This window comes from Siphateles boraxobius, unplaced genomic scaffold (genome assembly GCF_051911475.1).
Source record: "Siphateles boraxobius isolate OS27281-9 unplaced genomic scaffold, OSU_SipBor_1 68, whole genome shotgun sequence".
Lineage (NCBI taxonomy): Eukaryota > Metazoa > Chordata > Actinopteri > Cypriniformes > Leuciscidae > Siphateles > Siphateles boraxobius.
Genome location: NW_027509195.1, coordinates 8,887,056 through 8,907,284, shown reverse-complemented (window position 1 = coordinate 8,907,284; position 20,229 = coordinate 8,887,056). Strand labels below are relative to the sequence as shown.

The window sequence follows — 20,229 nt, the reverse complement described above, 5'->3', positions numbered from 1 at the left end:
TCTAATTAGGCTATATAATCTGCTTTGCTGAATTCTGCCTCTAAGAGTTGATAACATTTGCTCAACCATGAAGTGAATGCATGTCATTCATAAAGCTGCCTTCAAAAAGTTAAAAGGAAAGGAATTCATGATGGAAGAAATCAAAGTTCATTTTATTAAAAGAAAACTCACATTCTGTGTCATATTTAGTGAAATCATTATTTTAGGCAACTGAAATAGAATTTATATTTAGTAAATATAAAATAAATCCTTTATAGTCATGTAAACAAATGTGTAAGGCCACTAGGAGATTGGTCCTGTGCTGCGTTTGATGCCACGTCAGTTTTAAAGGTATAACTTACCTATAAACTTAAAAAGTCTAATTTACTCATCCTAGTGTCTTCCAAAACGTGTGACTTTTTCTTCAAAGGCTAAATTCATTTTTTATTGCAGAATGTCTATCATACGGCTTCAGGGGCCTTGGAATATTGCACACAATTCATATGAATTTACAATTTTGTAGCTTGATAGTCCCTGGTCCCCATCCACTTTCATTCTATGTAAGATACTCTTAAAAACATCTCCTTTTGTGTTCCACAGGAGAAAAGTCATACAGGTTTGAAATGACAAGAGGGTAAGCAAATGATGACAGAAGTGAATTTTTTGTGTGAACTATACTTTTAATCACCCAGTGGCTTTTAAGAGTCCTGTCTTCCCAAGAGCATAGTGTCCTCTCAGCATCCTGGAGAGGCAGACAACACGAATGTACCCTCGTACATTAGCTGTATAGTCTCTTCTCATGCTTATTCATAACACATCTGAGGCTTGTTCAGTACCTGTGGTCAATGTGACCATTGATATGAGCCTTTAAAGCAGAACATTCCATGAGTAGGACATTCATGTCTTTCTCAAACTAGTAAAGAATCTCATGCTCCTCTTCATCATTGGTGTCTTCACAATAGTCGTCTTTTGTTTGCAGAAGTGGAAGCTCAAGGTCTGGGTTGTCTCTGACTGGTAGTTGTCTCACCATGAGGCCATTTCCTATAAAAAGACACAGAGATGCACACACACTAAGAGCAGCACACTAACAAACAAAACAATTAGTGTTTCAAAAACAAGCTTTGAGCATTTTCTTCTTCTAGAAGCCTGAAACCTTCTAATGCCTAGTGCAGACAACACGATTTTAGCCCGATTTTGGCATGATCCGTTTGACGTAGGGTATAGTGAGGATTATGACAATGGGCGTTGGGATGCAAAAATCCATAATATTATCTCGTATAGTGTGTCATAGTTGCTGCGATGCTTCACAACGAAATACTAGCACGTTAAATTATTTTTCAGTTTTCCACAGCTTTCAAACATACAAAAGCTATGCCAGTACTCCAGCCTTTATGATGTTTCCCAGAGGGACTACCACGAAATACCATCAAAAAATATAAACGATAACGGAGACGCTTCAGCAACCCGGTGAATAGGCAACATTTATTTTTACTATTGGCTAAAAATAAAAATATGTTACAAGTTCTCTTTGGAGAATTCTACTTTCCTCCTCGTGCAATCTAGAAATGTGTCAACTGTCAGGTTGTCTTTTTTGGGGGGGGCTTTTCTGAGGACAAGACATCCAGTGCAAAACACGATGCTTCGGTAGCCATTGTTTGTTTACGCTCACAACACCTGTCGGGTGATAGTTCCGCATTCTCCATGACATCACACACGCAAGTCAAAAAACGCATAATCTGACAGTGACTATTGTAACAGAAAATATTGTGTCAAAACCGCAATCATGTGTAAGACTGCCGACCTGACTGCTGTCCAGAAGGCCATCATTGACACCCTCAAGCAAGAGGGTAAGACACAGAAAGAAATTTCTGAACAAATAGGCTGTTCCCAGAGTGCTGTATCAAGACACCTCAGTGGAGAGTCTGTGGGAAGGAAAAAGTGTGGCAAAAAACGCTGCACAACGAGAAGAGGTGACCGGACCCTGAGGAAGATTGTGGAGAAGGACCGATTCCAGACCTTGGGGGACCTGCGGAAGCAGTGGACTGAGTCTGGAGTAGAAACATCCAGAGCCACCGTGCACAGGCGTATGCAGGAAATGGGCTACAGGTGCCGCATTCCCCAGGTCAAGCCACTTTTGAACCAGAAACAGCAGCAGAAGCGCCTGACCTGGGCTACAGAGAAGCAGCACTGGACTGTTGCTCAGTGGTCTAAAGTACTTTTTTAGGATGAAAGCAAATTTTGCATGTCATTCGGAAATCAAGGTGCCAGAGTCTTGAGGAAGACTGGGGAGAAGGAAATGCCAAAATGCCTGAAGTCCAGTGTCAAGTACCCACAGTCAGTGATGGTCTGGGGTGCCATGTCAGCTGCCGGTGTTGGTCCACTGTGTTTTATCAAGGGCAGGGTCAATGCAGCTAGCTATCAGGAGATTTTGGAGCACTTCATGCTTCCATCTGCTGAAAAGCTTTATGGAGATGAAGATTTAATTTTTCAGCACGACCTGGCACCTGCTCACAGTTCCAAAACCACTGGTAAATGGTTTCCTGACCATGGTATTACTGTACTCAATTGGCCTGCCAACTCTCCTGACCTGAACCCCATAGAGAATCTGTGGGATATTGTGAAGAGAAAGTTGAGAGACGCAAGACCCAACACTCTGGATGAGCTTAAGGCCGCTATCGAAGCATCCTGGGCCTCCATAACACCTCAGCAGTGCCACAGGCTGATTGCCTCCATGCCACACCGCATTGAAGCAGTCATTTCTGCAAAAGGATTCCCGACCAAGGATTGAGTGCATAACTGAACATAATTATTTGAAGGTTGACTTTTTTTGTATTAAAAACTCTTCTTTTATTGGTCAGATGAAATATTCTAATTTTTTGAGATAGGAATTTTGGGTTTTCATGAGCTGTATGCCAAAATCATCAGTATCAAAACAATAAAGACCTGAAATATTTCAGTTGGTGTGCAATGAATCTAAAATATATGAAAGTTTAATTTTTATCATTACATTATGGAAAATAATGAACTTTATCACAATATGCTAATTTTTTGAGAAGGACCTGTACATTGTCATATGCAGTGTAGTGTTTTAAATAAAATGAAACGTGTTATAATGTCTTACTGATGACAAAACAGATGTTGCTCACTGAAGCTTTTATTCAGTCTCTCTGAAAAGCCTGCGTCAAACTGTGACTAGTTTAAAAACGAATCTGCAGTAAAAATGAAGCGAACAAACAACTGACGTGATCTGACTGGAACTTCGTTAAAAATAAAGTTCATCCATGCTTTCTTAATGTTAAGATCACAAGGATGTTTTTCCACAACGTGGCACTTAGAGGCATCTCTATCGTTTTGTTGCTGGAGTAATCCAGTGTTTTCTTCTGTCTAGTATTTTCTACTACATGACATGCGCAAATTGGTGGGTGGGGCTAAAGAGGCATGGTATAGAAGTAGGCACTGACTGTCTTTCGTCACGCGATGAGGTAAAAATTCCAAAGCAAGACACTTTCTGAGCTTGGTTTCAATAAAAGCTGTTTTTGTACAAATTAAGTTCTGAAACTTACAGGATGTTTTTATAGTACAATTACCTCTTATGTCAAAACATCATTGATTCTTTTTCAATAATCTGTTACACTTGAAAACATCTGTTGCTACTTCCATTTCATTGCGACTTAAAGTTGCCTTTAGCATTATACCCAAACGCCTGTAGAATCATTGCATAATAAACATTTACAGGCATAATCAGGATTATGATTGTCTTACCTTTGTTATAGAATGTTTTGAGGCTAATATGCAGTGTTATGCCAGAGAGACACACAACAAAGCCCAACCAGTTCACTGTGCTCATTTTATCCCCCATGAACTCCACTGCCAGCAGCAGAGTGCACACCTCCTACAGAGAGAGACAGAGAGAATGTCTTTGTGAAGAAAATGAATGGTTTACGTCTAATGAAGGCTTTAAAACCTAGCCGAGCTAATGAGAAATGGACATTAGGATGAAGAAGCAAAAAGTTTCTGCAGCTTTTTATATTACTTATAGGTATGTACAATAAGAAAATTGCAAATAAATTGCAATCAAAAGCAAATAAGAAAATCCTTATGATGTATTCTCACCTTAAAAATGCCTGCAATGGATAGCGTGAGGCTGGATGTGCGGGACACCAGCAGGAACTCGGAAAAGCCCAGACCAAATGCCAGCATGCCACCCACAGACAGAGTCACCAGAGTGTAGAGTAGGTGTGAGAGCTCACTGACCCTGAAGAGCTTCTCTGTGGTGCTCACACTCAGTCCTACTCATGAATGACAAGATGAAGAAACAGGCAAGCAACAGGTTACTTGAGACACAAATGTACTGGTAACCAAGAACCATAGCAAATGGCAAAAAAGGTCCAGTTGATTTTTTTTTTTACCCCAAGAGGAAATATAAATTATATATTGAATCACGAAGTTGAAACGTATTTTAGAACCATTAAGATGTATTTGTGAATTTAATTTCAAAGGGGGAAAATATATGATATGTAAATTGTAAAGTATAACTAAGTATATGTTATGATTATATATATATATAGATTTTGTTTTTTAGAAAAAACCTGGTGCCTGACTGACCCTCATTGAGAAGAAACAGAGGAAAGAGGCTCAGGAACATAAGGGGCTGTAGATGATACATGGTGTCTATGGGGTTCTGAAGCCCTGCGTGGCAAAGAGAAGTACATAAGAGTCACGAGAATTGACCTTTCGCCGGCCCCTCCCCCAAAACGGCCATTGTCCAATCACACATCATAGCAACTGTTACTATGTGAGCAGGTCATAGTAGGTCAAACATTGAGCAGGTCAAACATTGACTCCAAGCAAGATGGTGAAGCGGTGCGCCCACAGCGTTTGTAAATCGGACACTAGGTACCCCGAGAGATTGTCTGGAGGAGTTGTGTTCTTTCCGTTTCCAAAGCCGAAAACACAACGTGAGCGGTGCCTACAATGGATAAAAACAGTGTGGACGGCCCCACTCCCAGTTAAATGTGTCGAACGTGGTTAAAGGTACAATATGCAGGATTTTTCGCCACCAGGGGTCGCTAACCTCTTACAATAACAAAGGCGTATATTGATGACGTATATTCCACATTAAGCTGAATTATGGATTTTGTCGTCAAGCTGATGGATCTTTTATAGATGAGTGAATACATTGATGTTTTTAACATGACTGTGGTATGAAGCAGGGCGTGATTGCTAGACGTATACCAGCGCCACACGCAATGCGAGTCCGGCGGATATAAAGGAATAAGGACATTTCATTCTACCAAACTACACGCAAGTGCTGAATTAATAGCAAGTGCTAACAGTAACAGAGTTGGACTGGTGACCCAAAGGTTGCAGGTTCGATTCCAGTACCGGCAGGAATATGACTGAGGTGTCCTTGAGCAAGGCACCTAACCCCCAATAGCTCCCCGGGTGCCACTCAAGGCTGCCCGCTGCTCCGGGTGTGTGTATCCACGTTTGGAGTGTGTGTGTGTTCACTACTCACTACTCTACTCCTAATATGTGCACTTACTTGGATGGGTAAAATACAGAGGTCAAATTCCAAGTATGGGTTACCATACTTGGCCATCACGTGTCACTTTCACTTTTCACTAAGTATGTTAAGCTAGATCAACATTAGAATAACATACAGATCATATTCTAACATTTCATAATGTTGAACTAAATAATATTGATTCGTTTTATGTACATTTGCTCACCTGTCTAATAAAGTACATGCAACACTCGCGTCTCTGTCAAGTCAAAGTTAATCGCGGACGTGGAGCTCTCGGCATCTAGAAAGATGTTGATCTTCATTTTAGTCCTTTTTTTGTCTCAAAGTCTGCTTGCCATGGTCCATAATGTTTGAACAAAACAACAACAGCGTGAGCATCCTGCTAAGCATAACCCAGTTGTCAACGTCTGTCCCCATGGTTACTATGGCAGTACGAGGTCAAACCTGGCGGAAACCGAGGGTAACGCGGATATGACGCCATTGCCTGGCGACTCCTCACAAGGCTGCTCACAAGCCCCGTTTCCTTGGTTAAAATCGCAATTTTCTCACGATTTACAAATAGTTTGAAACATTTGGCATATTGTAAGTAATCAACTTAACAAAACATTTAACATTGGCCTAGTGGTTTTTGGATATTTTACTGCAAAAATCCTACATATTGTACCTTTAACTGGCGTGCACTATGAGTGAGACTGAGACACTGGGATTAGTCAAAGAAACATGGAGAAAGCAGATCAAGAGGATCCACAAAGGAATTACGTTTTCTAAAGGGTTGTTGTTAACATGATATTTTCAGGGGGAAATGAGCAGCAGTCACTAGCCGTGCAGCACCGGTAGACTACAGTTTAAAGGAGTGCACGTTCGCAACGGGGAAAGCCGTGAAGCTTACTTGACAACATCAGTTCATATATCAATATCTTAACGAATAGAAATAACCTTATATAATGTATGGTTATCTGCATCTTTCCGTCTCTTATGTATAGTTACTTTTAAACATGAAAATCGCATTCAGCATGACACGCAAGCGGATGCCGTGGTAATGAACAACCTGCTTGAATGTATAATCCTGTATATGAGGCAAAATTACTTAATAAGCAGCGTGAGTTATATATTTCTAACTCCAAACAATTAGCCACTGAACCAGCTTATAAAATCTTCTTCAAGGCTGTGCTGGTTGCATTTGAGGTAACTTAACGATACAGGTCATGGGGTTTCTCAGATTTCGCTTGAGATCGGTATAAGCATAAGCCTCGATAGTAGTCGTGTCTCCTTCATTGCGTATTTTTATATTTTGAATATATCCCTCCGCTGCATACTGTAACCCCTTTTGCCTCGATCTGGAGGATATCGCGGAGGTATTGCTCCAAAAAAGGTCACTGACACGCACGGGATACCTCTTCCCGTCATGGCAATCTATGGCGCTGGTCGTGTTTGACCATTAGTTTGACGGGCGTAGTAACAATAACTAGGGGGCGTGGCTTTTGCGAACGGTCAATTCCCCACTTCACCATACAGTCCAAACACAGGTCATATCAACATGCTAACACAGTTCAGTGATCTTAACAGAAACTTTCAATGTTCTCCTCACACCAAGACTTACCAAGCTCTGCTTTCTGCATGAGCACTTGAGTGAGAGTCCAGCGGATCCCTCCGATAAAAGAGGCCAAAAGGACCATAAGGAAACCCTCCAGATTAAACTGAGTCGACTTGAGAGTGAACATGAACAGACCGCTGGCTATCAGCAACACCACCAGGATCAGGAATGGGTTCTGTTGGGTTCAAAAGAGTATGGCAGTACACATTACCTACAACAAACACCAAGCCAAAAGAGGGGTCAAGTCCTTCAATATCTCTCGCCCCAACATCTTGTTTGAATAAGAAATACATCAACACAAAAAAAATAAAACTGCATTCATGACATTTCATGGTGTCTTTAATGCAGCCAAAATCAAACGTGGTCTTGGACTGATTTATACTGACATGATTTTACCCTCTTAAAACACTGGTAGGGTGATCACCTGGTTATTGCTCAGTTGCAGGACAGTACATGTGATTTTGCAGGACAATGCGGGACACGTGTTAGAGATAAATTTACTACTATTATTCTATGTAAAGATTCAATTACATTAGCTGGAAAGCATATTTGCCATCACATTGGATGATAACATTTGAAATAGTTAATAAACAGTTAAACTTACAGGATTTTCGGGATTGTCAAGCAAAATGTGGGACAGGTGGCCACCCTACACACCGGACATGACCGTTGTCACGCTGCAATGCACATGACGCTACAAAGCGACCGTTGCAAATCCATTTGACCTTTGTATCAGAAGTAGCGAGTGCTTAGAGTACATCGGAAAAAGAACGGGCATCAGTTTACAGTCTGGAATTTTTGAATGCTAACACAGTTCAGTGATCTTTTCAGAAACTTTAAATGATCTCCTCACACCAAAGCCTCTTTCACATAGAGATTTCGGAAAATACATGGATAATGTGTCCAGGGATCGTTTGATTTTGGTTAATTCACATTGCCAGTGATTTTCCGGAATCTGTTCACACACATCCCGTAAAGACACGTGACGGTAGGATGTGACGTGTAACATACACGTCAAAAACATGTTGTGGTACAACAGCGGAAATGTTTGCATTGCTTTGAACAACATGGCTCGACCATTTTTTTCCGGATTCGGTCGCACACTAATTCATTGGGTACCGTTCTCAGCTCTGCTTCATTACAGTTTGCAGACATTTTTTCGTTCTTTCTTTGTTGTTGACAAACACAAACTTTCTTCTAAGAGCAACAGAGTCGCACGATAACTACATTATTGCGATGGCACGTGCGTCATCACTACGACACACCCCTTACGGCATTGGTTCTGGCTTTTGTTCACACAGGGCACGTTCCGGGACTGATCCCGGCAATGTTACTAGGTCCCCATCCCGGCATCGATACCGGCATCAAACCCATGTCGTGTTTGCATTCACACAGAAGGCACTCTAGCAATTTCCCAGGATCAACGAGCTGTCTGGAAGGGGCTCAAGACTTGGTCATAAGGTCTGTGGTGAACAAGCTCAAGACACAACCAGTGTGATGCTAACTGCCGACAAATTGGCTGTTGAATAAAAGAAAAAGTTAATTTCAAACCCTCAGATCAACTAATCAACTTAATCTGTGTCTGTAAAGGTATGAACCAAATGGCTCACACAGCCAAGTGCTCCATAAAATTAGAAATTCAAAGGGATACTTTTTCAGGGTCCTAAGTGGGTGGTAAAGTACAGTCCCTTTTTTCTTTTCGTATACAGCTGTATGATTAGGCTTGGAGCTAAACTCTGCAGGCTCTATAGGACCGAAATTACCTACCCAAGGACTTGCCACTTAAACTGCTCAGCCAAATGCAGAAAAATATAAAAACTGTTGAATGTACTTCATTAACACAGTGGGAATGCATTCTCTTTAAAATGCCTTGATGTACTTTAATTCCATTAAGTAATGGGGGGAATTATTATATGGACAGTAGAGATGCGCGGATGGGCTATTATTTCATCTGCAACCGCATCATAAAACTCATCATCCGTCCGCCATCCATCCGCACCAACGTTTTTGACCAAATTTCCCGCCCGCCATCCGCTAATACAAGGCGCTGCTAATGACAGCCCCGAGACTAGAAACCGCCCGCCACCCGCCCGAATTTAATTTAAATATTTTTTTCCGTCACGTCATCCGCAGTTTATCCGCGGACTCCGCGGCTATAACCGGCTATAACCGCGCATCTCTAATGGACAGATATGGGCAGAGAACAGCCAGTTCAGCAAAGATAGCAATGAACAAAAATGATGATTTCAGATGCAAAACCTCTTTTCTTTTTTATTATTTAAGCATTTCAATAACTGACTAATAACCTTTTCATTGCCATTAAAGTGAAATTACTGAACCTAAATATAGAGCCTGATAAAAATGCTCATTTAAAAGAAAAATGTCAGATGGACTTTTTGCATGTGAAGTCTTCAAATGTCTGAAATAATGCATGTTGCTGCACCTTGATGCAAACTTTACATATGCAAAATGTATGTTTAATGTATCTGAAGTAAAAATAGCTTCTTTTGAACGATAGCTTCCTTTTCTTTACTCCTTTATTCAAGAATCAAGTGTATAAACACACTTACCGGCTCCTCAAGTTTGAAGACGAGGGAGAAAAAGAGAATGAAGAGAACTGCTGAAGACTTGGTCATGGTGTACCTACACAGGAAACCCAAAAATCCCGGGTAGTTTTAATTTAACTTGCATTTCCTGAAGCATACATATGTACATACAACACAGGTCAAGAATAGCATACAAGTTAAGGCTGGAATAAACTACACGACTCAGAGTTTAGCTTCAGAGTTTGATCCCATCCCTTCAGGGAAAATCAAACATGTTTGATATTTTGAGTCGATTTTAGATCACAGATAGTTTTCATTGTCATGCATCTCCTAACAATGAGACGGATGTTTCTGCATAAGTTTGTTTAATTTGGAATGACTTGAATGTCTGGTAGTGCGTGATGCTCAGTCATTTAGTGATGCCCAGTTTGTCTCTGTAACCATTTACAAAGTTGGCAACTGTATGATGCCTAGTGTTTAAAAATCTGTTAGAATTCTAAACACACATTTAGTTTCTTCTCAGCTCCATACAAGATGGATGTGAATTGTTTAAATATAAGCACAGAAGACTAATCACAGTATTTAGTCACAGTAATCACATTTAGTATAAAAATTTTAAGACAATCTTATCAGACAATGTCAGAGAATTATTTTGCAATAATGACCAGCTGATTTTACATTTCTCATTAATCATATAACTACTCAATAGCAAATATATTAATAAACGAAGAAGACATTAATATTCATTTTAATTTACATAATTTTGTGAGAAGAAGTGTCCTATGAGACAATATTTGAAAACTGAAACAGCACTAATATATACATTGATTCATACATTTTTATAATTGTAATGGTCATTACACAAAATATTTGACTGCACAATCAAATGGCCGACCAATCAGAATCAAGTATGTAATAAAAAAATATGATTTCACATCTAACACTGAGAATATCTACAAAAAATGTTTGATTGTCTGCGTGTCTGTAGTACTTAGGGTTAAGGGATTTTTTTGTAGGTAGTAATAAACAACATGCTTACAAACTAATAGTGATGAAAAGGAAGCTCCAGTTGGACAGTCCAATATCCAGCGCTGTCGCCAGGGCTGATGGACAAAGACAAACAGTTGTATAGATATTATGAAACACTATCTCACAATAATAAAAATGTTAGTCAGGATGAAATAATCTATGGTAAAACCTGAACATGAATTGATCATGAATGTATGATGCTGAGGGTGCAGTGTTTCCAACACATAGACTAATTAGTGGTGGTGCGCCACAGAATCAACACCAGCCGCGTTTCGTTATTCTTTTTTTTTTTAACGCCATTTAAAACACACAGCGTATTCTTTTAGCTGCATTTCCTTTCCCTGCTCTCCCTCCGTCTCTCTGTAACTCACGTGTCTTTCTGTCTCTCTGTAACTCACGTGTCTTTCTCTCTCTCTCTCTCACACACACACACCCACACACACACAGTCTGTCTCCATGAAAACGAGATCATCCCTGGAAGCATGGAAGCTTTGCCTATTTGGTGAAGTGAAGACAGCTGGCGAAAAAGGTTGGCATCTCGTGAACACCTTTACACAATCACACATTAAAAAGTGCTATAAAAAATATTTTATATTCTGAATACAATGTTGTCAGTGTGTTAATGTTGGAGTCCAGACCCGACCCTTAGCAAACAAGCAATTGTGCCTTCTTTAGAAAGTTAACTAATCGCAAGTTTGCGGTACAATGCAGTTGGGTTGCCGAGGTCAAAACACTATGTGTAGCAGCTGTGAATCAAATAAACTTATTATAAATAATGTTATGTCCTTTTTTTATTCTTACACTGAATGTTTGCTGCTTCAATCTAGATGAATATTGAAAATTTTCCGCGACTGAAAAAGGCACGTGTTGAGGATGAGGAAGCAAGCCCTGCAAAATCAGGTGCTCTGACAAAAGTTGCAGACTTTGCAGCAAGTAGGCTGTTTATACTAAATTTAGTATAGTGTGTGAAATCTGTAAAGCTGTGGGATTTGTATAGGGTGTGTATTTCAGATAGAAGATGTGTAGATTTTTGGTACAGGAATGTGGATTTTGTAGAGGTAAAGAAATTTGAATGGGGTGTGAATTTTGTATAGGGTGTGTAAATTCCGTGAAGGTATGAAGCATTTTTGATTAATATTTAAAATAATAAAGTTCTGTGTAACGAATAATAAACGAAGGAATTATTTTGAACGACCCCAGCACAAATTGCTTTCTAATCTGTGGGAAACACTGGGGTGTAGTTAATTTATAGCAAGCAAAAGATAATGGTCTTGTGGACAAGCCCCTGAATATTCAAGCAGAGAAAATCAAGCAATTAGATTCTCGTTCTTGGCACAATCAATGTGGACTTCACCCTCCCAAACTGTGTTGGATAAAACCAGCTATCTTTTTGTTTATCTCTTCAGCAACCATTATGACACACATTCCAACACATTTTTGGTCTTTGGACTCACTGAAAACTTTTTTCTAAAACAAAAAAAAAGAAAAATGGTCACCTGTTGGGGCTACTTTAGAAAGGTAAACCTTCCAAGGAAGAATAACTCGAGGCTTTCCCGTCCAGCACTGCATGGCAAAGCGTGTCAGTGTAGAGAAACAGAATATTATAGCAAGATGGACCAGGGTCATGAACAGAGGAAAGTGGAAGTCCTGGGGCAAAAAAACAACAAAAAAAAACAGACATTATACAAAACCAAACAGAACAAATAAGTGCTCTCTCAAAAAAAAAAAAAAAAACAACAACACTTAAATTCAAGTTTCAAGAAGGAAAAGGCGGATTTTTATGCAAAAGAACTACAACTCACCTTCATGAGCCACTTGTTGTAGAACGTTATGCCAATGGAAAACACATAGTAGAAAAGCACCAGGCCCACAGTGCGCAGCGCCCTGCAGAGGAACTGCATCGGCCACGCCATCCTGGACAACCCGGATACAACAAGGCGCAGCTGAGAGAGCACATGTTAAAAAGAAAGGAAGGTAATAAGAAGTAACCAGAGCCAGTCACAAAGTGTTAACATGTGGAAAATCAAACTCTGAGTAGGTTGATATGAACATGCAGTGCCAAAAATACTCAATGTGCGCGACTGTGTCGTATTGATCAGAGAAGCACTTGTTGAAAAGTGCAACCAAACAGCTGTAACGATACCGTTATAAAGACTGGTTAAGTGCCTGCTGAAACGTAGATGTCTTGTTTTGTTAACGTTAGATATTTAAGCAATAAACGCTAAGCTAGGTTTCTTTTTTTACTAAAGTGTTGTCCTAAGCCCTTGCGAGCACTAAAAACCTTGTTACCTCACTGATGCTTTGACAGTTTACCCACGCTGACTGTGCCATTTACAGCTAACCAGTACTAGCTAAGGTCGGTGTCGTGATCACATATTTTCTTACCTCACTGTTTACATAGTCCTTGTAAACGAAAAGCTAGTAGCAGACACTATGTAACCATCTCTTGCAGGCGTGCTTCTTCTTACAGCACTAGGGTGACATTAGCGCGCGAGTCTGCCATAGATTTGTGCAATTCAAATAACTTGTTTGTGAACCTAACATACGGTCAGTCAGACACCCCTGTGTAGTTACTTCTGCTATGACGTGGACGTTGCTCTGCTGACACATGCGCTGCAGCCCGGGAAATTTTGAAATCTAAACAGATTACTCGAAATGTTTTGAAATTAGATATTTATTATCATATTCTTCTGCTGCTCGGAAAGTCGGAATGCTTCTATCAGCTACGCGTTTGCTCTGTTACATTCGTTCTTTTGTGTTCGATTTTTTTTGGTGAATCAGTTGAACCGGTCTAGACCTAAACAAATCTTTCTCGAATCAAACTGAGCCGACAGCTCATCAAAAATATAAAATAAGATTAAATTAAAAAAGCCAGTTCAATGTTTTACTTTTAAATTTTCTTTAACTCAAATAAAATAAAATAAAGTTGTTTTTTTTATCACTACACTTAGTCAATAAACTGAATAAGAAACACCACCGTATATAACTTTAAACAGTTTAAAATTATTAATTTTGCTTTTGTGCATATGAAATTTACGATAAAAAAATAAGATATCATTTATGATTCAAATTACATAATTACATCTTTGCGAGTTACATCAAAAGTATGCCCATATTTCTGTTCACTTCTCTCTATATGGCTCTGGTTTGGAGCAAAGAAAGAATGACTCGTTGTGACGTAAAAGAATCACTGAATTGATTTGTTCGAAAGAGCCAATTTCCGGGAAATGTTTCGAACTTTACACGGTATGCGTCATCCAGAACTCTAAGTGGCGCTGCCGGTTGTAATGCCTCCTCCAGTGTCGTGTTAGGATGTAAATGAATGAACAGAATTTCCTGTCTTTGCATTTGCTGTTTGGGGTGTTTTGTTTTGCTGTTCGATTATTACATGTAAGTTATATTATACCTTAACATGGTGTCTGTTAGTATTTTTATAAAACAGAAAATTGTACTCTTGTGTTTTCATGGCTGTTTCTAATTAGTACGTTGTATTTCGTTTAAAGAATGGCTGAGGAAGAGGAAGATCCTGGTTTTGACGAGGATTTAGACGACGGAGGTAATGGGGTAGATTCGGGCCAAGGTAAAAGAAAGCGGCTTTTTTCGAAGGAGCTTCGCTGCATGATGTATGGGTTTGGAGACGACCAAAATCCGTACACCGAATCAGTGGACATACTGGAGGATCTGGTCATCGAGTTCATCACGGAGATGACACACAAGGCGATGTCTATAGGGCGGCAGGGCCGTGTGCAGGTGGAGGACATTGTCTTTCTCATCCGCAAGGACCCTAGAAAGTTTGCTAGAGTGAAGGACTTGCTCACCATGAACGAGGAGCTGAAAAAGGCTCGGAAAGCATTTGACGAGGCCAATTATGGGTCTTAACAAGGCCATCGGTTGCTGTTATTTTGTTTAACGTTAATCGACGTTAAAAGTGTTTATTCTTGACTGTTCTTGACCTAAGCCCACTTTTCTCATTTCTGTGTTTTTAGAGTTGCAAGACAGTTCACAATTAATTTCAAAGATGATTTGTAACATTATTATAGTTTTGTTTTTTCAGTTGTTGTACATTAAAGATATATTAAACCTTTAATGGAAGACACACGGTTTTATTATTTTAAGAAGCATCTTGAAAATTTCAATAAACATGGCAATTTCTTATTTATAAGATGACATGTAAAGCAACCTTACTATAATTTTTTTTATGACAGTTTAGCATATACTAATATTAGGCTAATTTCCCTTAAAATGTTTTGTATGTTGCAAGATACTCCTAAACATATTATAGCATGCAATGAGAAGACCAGCAGGTGTCCTTTACAATGAAGATACATTGTGTGTGTGTGTGATTTAATTTTTTTGGTTATTAAATATTTTGAATAAAAACTGAAATTATTGCAAATTGAAGGTTAATCTAAGTGTAAAAGGAATTGCTTTGGTAAATAGTGCCTCATAGTGTTTAGAAGTATAAAAAAGCATTTACATTTTTTGCATTTGGTTAATAATGTAAATATAACTAATTGAGATTTTTGCTTTGGATATTTTATGTCACATTATATGCATTCTATTTATAGTTTAGACATGAATGTATACAGTACACTAATGCGTGTTGCAGTATAAACCGGATTATTATACTCATTCATTGTTCTTTTAACATTTGGTAGTTTTTTTCAGTGCATGCAATAATGAGGAATGGATTTAATTTACCAGCTTTCAATTCTCAGTTATTTGCATCATTAGTGTTCAATCATTTAATTCGCGAATAATAGCAGCCATTTACCAGATAAACAAGACACAATTTACTGATTTCCAGTTTCCACACTTGTTGCACACAAAAAATATCATGTTGAAAATCTAAATGTGCAATAGAAAAGCAGAGCTATTCCTACAGTATGTCTAATAAAGCAGAATGGCATATTTTAAGTGAATTGTGATGTTTATATTTGTAAAAGGTTTGGGTTTTGCTTCTACATAAACAGTAATAGTATATATATATAGTATAATAGTCTTTAGTATATACAGAAATGGTCAACTAATTGGGGTCAGAGACTGGAGAGAAAAAAAATAATGTTTAATTGATCAACTCAAAACAAAACCATACAAATCAAAATGTCAGACCAACTAAACAATGTGTTTTTATTTTTTATTCTGTTTTCAAGCAATTGTTCTTAAATACAATTAAGTGGTTGTGGCTTTGGCATTGGTCTATGCAGCGATAATAAGCTGCTGATCTAGACTAAACACCCACAAACGTGGGGTCTACCATGTCATATGCTTCCAGCAAACTGAGCGCCATCATAACATGATGAACCTGTGAACCACACCACAGCTTGGCTCCTTGGGTCTTGCATGAGGGTCAGTGGGAGCCCAACCTTGGCAAACCCCACACAGGCGTTTATCTGTCTGCTGAAGAGGTGAGATGGAGGCAGAAATAGGACAAAAGGGGAAAGTGAGTTTGAGTGGCATTGAGAGGGCAGGGTTTCAGTCGGCAGGGGTGAGAGGGGAGAGGAATGTCCGTGAGTCTCTGTTTTACTGCACGTTCTCCATCATCTTGAGGAATTCTGGGGGGAAAGGGACATTGTGTTACTTCAGTATCTGATCCGAATCCAGAGTTTACAAGTAAAATTAAATAGAATGTATAAACTGCATCATACCATCAAAGTCCAGCATGCCATCGTTGTTCTTGTCTCCATCTTTAAGCAGCTCATCAATCTCTTCCTCTGAGATGGATTCGCCAGTGCTGCGGATGATCTCAGCAAACTCTTCTCTGTCGATGTAGCCATCACCGTTCCTGCAGATTGACAGCATTTCATATGCTAAAATGAGACAAGGTCACATTCAAAAAACAGGTGTACATGGAAGATATCATATGACATACCTGTCCAGTACACGGAAGCATTCGGCCAACTCTTCCTCACTCTTGCCAGCCTGGTCCTCCTTTAGGAGTCTCACCATCATGACCAAGAACTCCTCAAAGTCGATGGATCCGCTGCCTACAATTTTCCGCACGAAGTACCTTAGTTATTACAATGAATATTTTTGCATTTTTATGCTTTTAAGCAAACATATATTATGATTAATCTGTCAAAATGTATGTAGACATCATCACGTAGCACATATGTTCTACATATTATACATTCATAAGCACATATGCGAACACAGATGTTGAACATACTTGACGTGTTCTCTTCCATTGGCCTGAAGGATTATTCATATATTTTTTACTTTAAACGGGATGTTAATTTTCAGACAGCAAGATTCTTTTCAAACTGTTCCTCTGCCTTTGTTCACTCCAGAATTAAAATTTCATGATAATTTTCTCACCCCCATGTCATCCAAGATGTTCATGTCTTTCTTTCTTCAAGTCAAAAAAAGTAAAGTTTTTGTGGAAAACATTCCAGGATTTTTCTCCATATAGTGGTGGACTTTATCGGGGACAAACGGGTTGAAGGTCCAAATTGCAGTTTCAATGTAGCTTCAAAGGGCTCTACACGATCCCAGCCGAGGAATAAGGGTTTTATCTAGTCATTTTCTAGACAATATATATATATATATATATATATATACAACTTTTTAACCACAAATGCTCGTCTTGCACTAGGTCTGCGATGCGCGTCCACGAATTCACACATTACTAAATCACAATGGAAAGGTCACGCGTGACGTAGGCAGAAAATGTAGGGTAGGGCGGAAAACTCCATGTCATTTTCTCCACCAACTTCAAACCTGAACTCTGACATCATTGTTTTACCTTTTTTTTTTAAAGGGTGTTTGACTTGGTATTTGCACGTTCACTTAGTAAACACTGGGTCGGTGCCACACATGACCTTTCCAACGTTATTACGTTATGCATGAAGTCGTGGATGCGCATCGCAGAGCTAGTGCAAGACAAACATTTATGCTTAAAAAGTTTATTATTATAATTTTTAATTTTTTTGAAAATGACCAATCTTTTCGCTAGATAACACCTTTATTCCTCGGCTGGGATCGTGTAGAGCCCTTTGAAGGTGCATTGAAACTGCAATTTGGAACCTTCAATTTGTTGGGTCCCCGTGAAGTCCCTATATGGAGAAAAATCATGGAATGTTTTCCTCAAAAACCTTCATTTATTTTCGACTGAAGAAAGATAGACATGAACATCTTGGATGACATGGGGGTGAGTAAATCATCAGGAAATTCTGGAGTGAACTAATCATTTGGCCTGAAAGAAATTACTGAAAGTAAAAGACATTATGTCTAAACCAGGGTCTACTGTATCGCCCCTTGTGGCAGAGCTGAGAATGCAGCAAATTGCGAAACACAAGAACGCACAAAAATACGCTACATTGTGTATTTCGGTCCTTTGTGTATTATGTATTGTGCTATGTATCTGTGGCATTTTGATTACCGTCTTCATCGACCTCCTCGATGATTTCTTCCAACTCCTCTCTGGTTGGATTCTGACCCAACATCCTCATGACGGTACCCAACTCCTTGGTGCTGATATCACCGCCACCATCGGTGTCGAACATGTCAAAGGCAGCCTTGAACTCTTTAAGATAGACGCATGGTTTAATAAGACAGAAAGACGTGGATATTGGTGACATATCATTTTTCCGAGTTTACACTCACCGGCAAGCATCTCCTCGCTCAGATATGAGCGGGCCTCTTGTTGCGCGTCAGTCTGTGAAGCGAAAGTGCTTACATTAGGAACAGTTAGTTTCAGATATGAACAGTAGGCTACAATGTGTTAATTTGATAAATAGGGAATCCTGGTTCTTCTGGCGAGTAATTTGTTTTTGTTTTACTAATCTGTATGAATTAAGACAGGGTTTCAGGCCTTGCAAACAGCAGATGGTGCCCAGAAAACCCTTCCAGGACAATTTTGCAACTATTTTAAGACTCAACACGTTATCCCCTTAGTCAGTGACTGTACATGGTAATTACGAAATAGGACCCTTGGAATGTTTCGCCTCAGTTTTTAGCTAACCCATTTAACCTAACCTGCTGACCAGCTTCATATCAAATAGCAGGATGTTAATCTCCACACACTTACTGATTTCTGACCACCATATATATATATATATATATATATATATATATATATATATATATATATATATAAATGTATATGGTAATCAGACGGGGCAACATATATCTTGGAAAAATGTAACTCTTTCATGTCTCAGTCATGTTAAAACTATCGTTTTAACATAAAGAAGAACTAAAGAAGAAAAACTTTACAGTGGATTCTGCTGTGGGATGGTATTAAAAAAACTAAAAATAAACCAAATAGGCTTTGCTCTTGCTATAGCAAAAGTTAACTAGCAGTCAATTACTTTAAAAGTAGGCTATATAACACAGCATCTAATATAATACACCCAATAAAGTTACTCTCAGATTATGTCAGACATCTCTGCCCAGAAAGAGATGAGCCCAATATAAAGCATTTTTTCTTTAAAATGAGAAAAAGAAATTGGCACTAAAAAAAGGTTTTATTATATTTCAATATATTCTTCAAACCTAGAATGATTGTTTTTTGAACAGTACTATTTTTTTTTGAAATCATCATTATGGACAAGAAAAGTTACACTACCTGAATAATGTCCCATTTTTATTCTTTATTAAATGCTTGCAAAGAAAATGCAAGGGAACTATTAATAATAGCCTACTGTAACCTTATAATATCCTTTCTTAATAATGACAGATATATACTTATAGATGTAATTTGAAATACTTTTTTGACTAATAGGCCATCTGCACATTTTTCGTTTTCATCCGTCCATTAGCAAAACTGACCGCTTAGATTATTTAAACTCTTACCATGGTTGTGGATTAGCCTCCCTCACTTATATCCACGAGAAAAGCAGTGGTCAACGCACTCACACCCCAACAGAAAGACTAGACATCAAGTGACAGTTCTGACACACTTTAAACAGGCCACCCAAGACCCGCCCACAGGCCTCCAGATTTAGAATCCTGAACTTTTAGGGTTCGGCTGCTCCCATAAGCCAATAGAAATGTGAAATGAGTACACTTTAAGAACAGTCTGCAAGAATACAGGAAAATGGTTATTCTGCCGTGTATACTATCAGAAAGCCTGTATTTATTGGAAGAACTGATAAAAGACACAATAAAATAATTATTTATTGTGTCTGTTAATACGTTATTGTGGAAATGTTAATGTTGACCACACTAATGTTTGGGCATGATTTCCTAGCAGTCTTTCATCATGAGACTTTGCTTTTTCCCCTCAGATTCCCCTCAATTCCTACTAAGTCTACAAAATTAAATTAACTAAAGCTAATAGTGTTATAATAATTTAAAATAAGTAATCTTTTTTTCTTAATTGCACAGATGGAAATTCATTCTTAAAATGGTGAGATCCACCACACGTTCTGCACACACACCCTATCCCCCCCCCCACCCTCCCCCACCCCCCCACCCTTTTGGTCAAGCCGAGAAACCCTAAACCTCTTGGGAAGGTGCTGTGTTGCAAATCTTCAGTGCGCCCTGAATAGCAGATTATTTAGATCTCCACTCCACCCCACCCAAAGTCTGCAATGGCGACACAGGTACCC

At 39.0% G+C, this 20,229-nt stretch overlaps 3 protein-coding genes across 8 annotated transcripts; 1 reads left to right on the top strand and 2 right to left on the bottom strand.

Moving 5' to 3' along the window:
• Positions 1-131: 131 nt before the first annotated feature.
• LOC143722907 (solute carrier family 35 member C2-like) lies at positions 132-13,454 on the bottom strand. Of its 3 annotated transcripts, none has more exons than XM_077214655.1 (10): positions 13,061-13,454; positions 12,478-12,618; positions 12,172-12,322; positions 10,686-10,749; positions 9,671-9,743; positions 7,107-7,275; positions 4,585-4,668; positions 4,093-4,268; positions 3,742-3,871; positions 132-1,020 (listed from the first exon to the last, which is right to left on the bottom strand). In XM_077214655.1, exons 2-10 carry the CDS (start codon positions 12,586-12,588, stop codon positions 893-895), a joined length of 1,086 nt encoding a protein of 361 aa, XP_077070770.1. In that variant the 5' UTR covers positions 12,589-12,618; positions 13,061-13,454; the 3' UTR covers positions 132-892. The 3 variants fall into 3 exon arrangements, with proteins under 3 accessions (XP_077070770.1, XP_077070773.1, XP_077070771.1); XM_077214658.1 differs by having other exon boundaries at positions 12,478-12,589; positions 13,061-13,185; XM_077214656.1 differs by lacking the exon at positions 13,061-13,454 and having other exon boundaries at positions 12,478-12,641.
• On the top strand, positions 12,547-15,592 carry taf13 (TATA-box binding protein associated factor 13). 4 transcript variants are annotated; one of them, XM_077214677.1, is made up of 4 exons: positions 12,576-12,649; positions 12,984-13,031; positions 13,128-13,222; positions 14,179-15,592. In XM_077214677.1, exon 4 carries the CDS (start codon positions 14,180-14,182, stop codon positions 14,552-14,554), a length of 375 nt encoding a protein of 124 aa, XP_077070792.1. In that variant the 5' UTR covers positions 12,576-12,649; positions 12,984-13,031; positions 13,128-13,222; position 14,179; the 3' UTR covers positions 14,555-15,592. The 4 variants fall into 4 exon arrangements, with proteins under 4 accessions (XP_077070793.1, XP_077070792.1, XP_077070789.1 ...); XM_077214678.1 differs by lacking the exons at positions 12,984-13,031; positions 13,128-13,222 and having other exon boundaries at positions 12,547-12,649; XM_077214674.1 differs by lacking the exons at positions 12,576-12,649; positions 12,984-13,031; positions 13,128-13,222 and adding an exon at positions 13,943-14,065.
• A 206-nt stretch (positions 15,593-15,798) lies between these two features.
• Positions 15,799-20,073, bottom strand: tnnc2.2 (troponin C2, fast skeletal type, tandem duplicate 2). The gene is made up of 6 exons (XM_077214672.1): positions 19,472-20,073; positions 18,281-18,332; positions 18,057-18,200; positions 16,548-16,662; positions 16,324-16,460; positions 15,799-16,230 (listed from the first exon to the last, which is right to left on the bottom strand). Exons 1-6 carry the CDS (start codon positions 19,472-19,474, stop codon positions 16,199-16,201), a joined length of 483 nt encoding a protein of 160 aa, XP_077070787.1. The 5' UTR covers positions 19,475-20,073; the 3' UTR covers positions 15,799-16,198.
• Between the last annotated feature and the right edge of the window lie 156 nt (positions 20,074-20,229).

Excerpts from the sequence above, each read along its gene's own strand:
- LOC143722907 (XM_077214655.1), bottom strand. The coding sequence starts at position 12,588 with ATGGCGTGGCCGATGCAGTTCCTCTGCAGGGCGCTGCGCACTGTGGGC. Across the intron at positions 4,269-4,584 it reads TCTGTTTCTTCTCAATGAGG|GACTGAGTGTGAGCACCACA; the intron begins GTCAGTCAGGCA and ends ATTCATGAGTAG. Across the intron at positions 1,021-3,741 it reads CAAAACATTCTATAACAAAG|GAAATGGCCTCATGGTGAGA; the intron begins GTAAGACAATCA and ends GTCTTTTTATAG.
- taf13 (XM_077214674.1), top strand. The coding sequence starts at position 13,998 with ATGAACAGAATTTCCTGTCTTTGCATTTGCTGTTTGGGGTGTTTTGTT. Across the intron at positions 14,066-14,178 it reads TTGCTGTTCGATTATTACAT|AATGGCTGAGGAAGAGGAAG; the intron begins GTAAGTTATATT and ends TTTCGTTTAAAG.
- tnnc2.2 (XM_077214672.1), bottom strand. Across the intron at positions 18,201-18,280 it reads GAGCGAGGAGATGCTTGCCG|AGTTCAAGGCTGCCTTTGAC; the intron begins GTGAGTGTAAAC and ends TCTATCTTAAAG. Across the intron at positions 16,461-16,547 it reads TGCTTCCGTGTACTGGACAG|GAACGGTGATGGCTACATCG; the intron begins GTATGTCATATG and ends GTCAATCTGCAG.